Source organism: Otolemur garnettii, unplaced genomic scaffold (genome assembly GCF_000181295.1).
Source record: "Otolemur garnettii isolate 467f Iridium unplaced genomic scaffold, OtoGar3 scaffold00048, whole genome shotgun sequence".
In the NCBI taxonomy this organism is placed as follows: domain Eukaryota; kingdom Metazoa; phylum Chordata; class Mammalia; order Primates; family Galagidae; genus Otolemur; species Otolemur garnettii.
In genome coordinates this window covers 12887268-12893821 of record NW_003852443.1, presented here as the reverse complement: position 1 = coordinate 12893821, position 6554 = coordinate 12887268, and the positions used below count along the sequence as shown (strand labels likewise).

Genomic DNA, 6554 nt, shown 5'->3' with positions numbered 1-6554 from the left:
CACACACACACACAATAAAACAAAGCACAGCAAAGTGCCTGTATTCCAGAATTGTTCTCCAAAGTTAAACATTTACGCTAGTAACATCACTATGGGAATTTCTCATACCCTAACCAACACCTGGTCTTATCAGGCTTTTTAATGTTTGCCACTCTAAGTTATCGCCTTGTTTTAATTTTCATTTCCTGATTACTAAAAAGACTGATAGACCAGAGATCTTATCCTCAAAAAAACATGCAAACTCAAGTATTTTCTAGTGCTCCAGGAGGCCCAAGAATTTCCTTATCAAGACCTTTCACAGGCAAAGTGACTTAATCTTCCCCTACTTTTGTGTTTGACAATACCAAATTTTCATATATTTAGTTTTAGTGGCACAGAATTGTATTCCCCAGGATGCTAAGGACAGTTCTAGTTCATTGTTCATTTAGTTGTTTATTCATTCAACAAATATTTATAGAGGGTCCTACTAATGCCAGTAATTTCACCAGACCAAGAACCTCCTCCTGGTGCCTACCTCCCGGACCCTGCCTGAATTCTTTGTCCCTTGAACAGTGGCAGTGACCACTGAACAGGTATGTTTAAGAAGGAATAGAAGATTCCTTGCAATCCATTGTTCTCAGTTTTAGCATTAGTAATATCCAAAGGAACTCGGTGCATCCACTCATGCTGTCTTACTACCTACTATAAAGGAATTATTCCTGAGAGAAAAGTTTTGAAATAGAGGGGCAAATGAGAATGTTTTCATTTCAATAACTTATTTTACAAGTAAGATTACAAAGTCTTTTAAAGCAACCCAATTACTTGCACTTTTTCTTTTAAAAGCAATAATTTTGGTCACATGCCTCATGCCTTGCTTATTTCATTGTAATGCCAAGTCTGATTAACAGAGCAATAAAAACTATCTTTCATTCATTCTGACTCAGGCAATAGTAAATTCTAAAGGGACAAACGATCGCCACCCACAAGACTTCTGTCTTCAGCTTCTATGCCCGACAGATAATCTCTGAAGATCTATTTATACCGTAGATAAGCCTTCACCAAACTACAGCAGCTTTTTAATACCTTAAAAACCACAAATCGTAGGTAAAACAAGTTGTCTTCCCGTGCTTTCTGTAAAGAAAGATCAGGATTTAACTCATTTTGTTGTTTTAGATAAAGGTGTGGTTACCAGATAAGAGGGGCTACCTCGAGGGAAGGGGAACTTGTTAATGAAGAGTGGAATAGCTGATGGATTCTATGATTTTTTTTTTTTAATAATGTAAACAGCACGCAGCCCTGAAAGGGCTGAGTGCCGGGGAGCGTCCACCCGCGCTCCGCTTTCCATCACCCCCGACTCCCCTCCTTCTCCCAGCGGGGAATTTATGCAAATCAGTCTGCTAACTCCGGGGCAATACGAACCATTTTCGCGCCACTCGCCCAGGACCGAGCAGCTGCATAGAGAGAAAGGTCTTGGCAGCCCTCGAAGAGCAGGTTTTCAAAGTGGATTTTAGGATTTTCCAAGGCTATCCTTGGAAGTCAGAATATCTGAGGGAACGAGTTTTTTCTGACCCTCCAGCGGGTAGTGCGTTGGGCCGGGCGGTGAACACCGCTTTCAGGACCTGCCTTCCAACGCGGGAAAGCTGGCTCAGGCCCCACCCCCACGGGCCCAGGTCGGCGAGCCCCGCCCGCTGCCCGCGCGGCTCCAGCTACTCCCGCTTGATGGCACCGCGGCGCGCGCAGCTGCTCCGCTCTCCCATCTCCCAGCGCCGGCCTGGGCGCCCGCTTCCAGCCGGCATGGATGCTCGCCGCGTGCCGGTGAGGCCAGGGCAGGCGAGTCCGAGGGGCGGCGCGGTGGGTGCTGGATGGAGGCGGGAACGGGCTGGGCCCACTCTGAAACTCCGCAGACGAGTGCTGCTTACAACTAACTGGTGGTCAGCCTGGGCGTCGTCTCCGGGGAAAAGCCCCAGATTTGTGCGCCTGCGGTAATTAAGGGCCAGGGGGGCGTTTCGCCCAGGTATATGCACCCGGCGTTCGGCCGGTGCGGAGGTGTGAGCGGCTTGCCGGATGGTTGGCAGCTCTGGGGAGCCGGTGGCACGTGTGCTCGCCGGGGGCCGGACAGCGGTTATATCCTGGCAGGTCCCCGATTGTGTCCGCCAGCTACAGCCGGCCTCCGCATGCCCTGAGAGTGTGCCGGCAGCCGCCTAGCTTTTTCCCGCAGTGGCCCTTGGACGCGCTATCCGTAGCCTCTAGCCCTAGCGAGAGCTTCGGCCGCTACTAACTGTTGAGGGCCCGAGAGTTTGAAGTTTTAAGGTTTTGCAAACTGGTCTCTTACAACTTGGGTTGCGCACGTGGAGGGAGACATCTTTAGTCTCGGGCTGTGATTAAGAGCAGTTAAAGGGCTCCGTGGTCCAAACCACTCGTGCGTCAACCAGTTGCTTGTCTACCACTTACACTACACTTCACCCCTCCACCCTTACGTGAGCTGCAGGATGTTGCCCTGAGTGGAACGCTAGTTTTTGCTCTAACGGAAGCCGGAAAGTGGGGTCTGCTTCTGGAGAGGGTAGGGGAATGGGGGTTGGGGTAGAAAGGAAGAGCGCGACAAGCTAAAAATAAATATCAGGCGGGGGCTCTGTGGGGGGGGTGGGGCGTGGTATGGGTCCAGTGGCCGCCAGGGTGGAACTGGGCATTGGTTCTCAGGAGGAAGAAAAGCCAAGCGTTGCTGGGCCTGGAATGACGTCCCTGGGTTTAAATTTGAGCCACCGGGGAAAATGAGTGATCCATTTTACATCTCTAAGCCACACTTACTTGTTAAGGTTAAGAGCCATGATGGCACCTTTGGTAGAATAAAGGCTGAAGGGAAAGCATTCTGAACATAGTGGTTGGCACGAAAAACACCTGATATAAAATGGTATTAGTTATTTGCCCTGCCATTAAAAAAAAATGGTCATGACCATTTACTTTTGTTTTTTTTCTGTCTTTTCCTCCAAAGATGTATCTGCGTGGTAAATAACTTCTTGGCAGGTGCTAACTTGTTAAAGCTCAGCACATGTTCCCTGACGTCTGCCAAAAGAATGCCTCCCTTGAGGCGGTCTTGGCCCTCGTGCTTGCAGGTAGATTCATGAGTGCATGGCTCTGATTCCTGCAGTAATACAAGGAGCAGTGGTGTTTTAGAGGATTGCACTTCTGTCCAGCCCTGTGATCTTGCACAGTCTATTACACCTCCCTGGGGCCTCGAATTTTCTCATCTGTAAAATGGGGGGTAGTGAGCTTCTCAGAGAGAGCCCTTTCGGCTCCTAACATGTATTGTGTCCCATGTATCTACCTATAACCTCTATATTTAGTAATTCTACCTATTTTCACATCTTCCTGCTTTCCTCAAAGGACAGAAGACAAAACTTCTTAAGATGATGGGATGAATGGAGTCTACTTAGGGGCACAAGGAGGTTGGAGGCCATCATCATGAAAATAATTATTTGCAAGAGATTGGAATGTGGAGTGTTAAGCAAAGAAGGAAGGGGAGAATGTTTCTGTTTACCTGACGTTGAAGCATTGAAGCATTTTTTGGGAAATGTAGCAGAGAATGCCCCTTGAGAAGTTTTTCAGTGTAATAAATCACATGTTATTCCATGGCCTTATATAAGAAAATAAAGATATAGGAACTAATGTAACTCTTAAGAAATCTCATTAAATGTTAAGAAATGAATAGCAGAAACTGTTAATTCTTTTCACACAAGATAGGTGCCAAGTGCATTTGGTGATTATCAGTGCAGAGCTGTTCAGTGTTAGGAATGAGTGAAGCATTTCTGTATCTGCAAGTCATTTGCACCTTATGAAAGGACTTTTAAACTGTTCAGTCTTCGTGTAGCAGGAATGTCAGATTCTGGCAGAAAGGATGGCAGAAAGAGCTGAATGTCACCCTAAGGTGCTAACACGGAATCACACATCCCATCTTGGTTTAGAGTGGTGTTTGACCTTGGGTTGACTGATTTGATTTGGTAAGGACTTGTGTGGAAAAACTATATCCTTCCTCCTTGGAACAGAGGTTGTTTGGAAGCCTGCCATCTTGAAGTAGAGGTCCAGCCCACATTTTGTAGTTTGGGAAATGAACATCCCAGGACATAGCCTAAAACGTATATAAAAATACTTGATTTTGGCTGTGGGAGAAAAAAATCGCTCTGCCATTTTGTTCTTTTGAAATTTCCTTTCAGAAGTACAGTTTAATTTTTTATAAAGATTAGATCTTAAAGGCTGCGCCTCTGGCTCAAGGAGTAGGACACCAGCCCCACATACCGGAGGTGGTGGGTTCAAGCCCAGCCCTAGCCAAAAACTGAAGGAAAAAAAAAAAAAAAGATTGGATCTTAGGAGTTCAACATTAAAAACTTGTATGGTGCTCAATATAATGCTAAAAGCTTAGGGGCTCTTAAGGTGACTAGGGAGGTAGCTCTGCAGATGTGTGAGTAAATTGGTAAATGTTAGTGGCATTTTCCTCCAAAGGGATCTCTTAAGACTTGGCCTGGTTTTGAAAATGTCTTGCAGCAATTGTAAATCCTTTCTTTTTTTCTGTATAGGCTATGAGAAATGGACATAGCTATTCTGTGCTGTCTGAACTACTAAACTCAAAAATCCTATCTTTAGTTAAATAAAGCAAGCATCTCACTTAATATTATTGCCATTTCCATTTGTAGCAAAAGGATCCTGGAGTAAAGAAGAACTTCAAAAAATTCAGATATGTGAAGCTGATTTCCATGGAAACCTCGTCATCCTCTGATGACAGTTGTGACAGCTTTGCTTCTGATAATTTTGCAAACACGGTAAATGCTGCCTAAGAATAAACAGAATTGAGTTCTGCAGTGCTCAAAATGCCCCAAATGCTTTGTGCATGATTAAAACTGCTTGCTTTTTGCCTACATTTCTATACAGCTGCTATGAAAATACAGCATGCACTGTAATTTCATTTCGCTTTTTGCTGTGGTTCTAGGTAGTAATTGTTGGAGGTAGATTAGCTACTTATTCTATCCTTTTGAAATGTCGCCTAACCTAACATGCATGATGATTTGCCATAACAACTCAGAAGTCATTTGTAAACCTCTGAACCATTTTTCTTTGTAACAAAAGCTATTCTCTTGTAGTGCACTTGTAAATGTGATTTGCTCTCTGCACGGTTTATGGAAAATTGGTTCTTGAGAAAGAAAAAAAATGCACAACCACATTTATTTATTTATTTTACAGAAACCTAAATTCAGGTCAGATATCAGTGAAGAACTGGCAAATGTTTTTTATGAGGACTCTGATGATGAATCTTTCTGCGGCTTTTCAGAAAGTGAGGTGCAAGATGTGTTAGACCATTGTGGATTTTTACAGAAACCAAGGCCAGATGTCACTAACGAACTGGCTAGTATTTTTCATGCCGACTCTGACAGTGAATCATTTTGCGGTTTCTCAGAGAGTGAGATACAAGATGGAATGGTGAGTTTGAGAATTTCACCAATATGAACAAGTAAAGTGTATTTAGAGGCATGGCATAGCTTTGGTTTTTAAAAAATTTTTTTCTTACAACTTTGATTTTGCTCATGCCAGAAGATTTTGTTGACCTTTTTAAAATTTTAAGTATTTTCTTCATGTCTTAAAGCACTTTTTACTAATATAGTCCTACTTGCAAATCATGAACATTTTGTAAACTCTGAAAATCTTGGAAATTAGTGAGATTTTAAAATTGGCCAAGCTCCATATTTCCCTTATCACAAAAATTCAGCCAGATCAGAGGAAATGCATGAGTCCTAACAATTAACTACATTTGCATTTAAGTTCAAGTACCCAGCCCAATGCCTACCATAGAGTAGGCCTTTAATAAATGGTGGTTCCCCTAGAGGACCTTTGCTGGCTTCTTGAAAATCTATGATGATTGATGTACCCAAGCTCGGGTACAGAAAGCGACAGCTAGGGCCCTACCTGCTTCTCCTTTTACTCCTTGTGCACACTGCCTTATCTTTAATTTCTGCCACCACTGCTGCTGCGCCTCAATCCCAGCCTTCTGAGCACACTGTTTAGGTTTGCAGACATTTTTTGGCGAAGACTTTCTCGACGAAGGAAGCAGGGTGCTGATTTATAGTCAGGTGCATGCTCTTTGACTCATTGTGGTCTGGCACGAATCCAGTGTCGGGAGATCATGACTCCAGTATTAATGATAATAAGTGACAGTGCCTCACCAAGGAGTGTTTTATCACTGTTTGTGGTAACATAATGTTTCTTGTAATAAGTGATACTGGTCCAAATCAGCGCTTATTGGAGTTTATTGCTGGGGACAGTCTGCAGATCTGGATGTGACCCAAACCTTAATAGCCTGAATAATTTGTGGACAGTATTTCAGTTCTTTATAGATATACCATTTGCTGTGATTAACAAAACGCCAATAGATTAAATGTGTTAAGAACCCAGGAATGTTTTGTTTTTTTGTCTTCTCACAGTCCATGGACACTAAAATTACTTAAGGCTTTTGGTAGGGATTCAAGAAATTTTTGAATGTTAAAATGGATTTTTCATTTCTTGGACTTTGTGGGTGGTATTTTTTTCTTTCC

General features: G+C 43.5%; 1 protein-coding gene across 3 annotated transcripts in view; it reads left to right on the top strand.

Moving 5' to 3' along the window:
• The first annotated feature begins 1681 nt into the window (after positions 1 to 1681).
• CDCA7 (cell division cycle associated 7) overlaps positions 1682 to 6554 on the top strand; it is a 12474-nt gene continuing 7601 nt past the window's right edge. The window contains exons 1-3 of one of the 3 annotated variants that reach the window (XM_003791510.3): positions 1682 to 1794; positions 4665 to 4790; positions 5341 to 5445. In XM_003791510.3, coding sequence (XP_003791558.1) covers positions 1699 to 1794; positions 4665 to 4790; positions 5341 to 5445 — 327 coding nt within the window. In that variant the 5' untranslated portion in view covers positions 1682 to 1698. Of the gene's footprint in view, positions 1795 to 4664; positions 4791 to 5208; positions 5446 to 6554 lie in introns of all 3 variants that reach the window. The other 2 variants (XM_003791509.3, XM_012806187.2) reach the window with 2 other exon arrangements.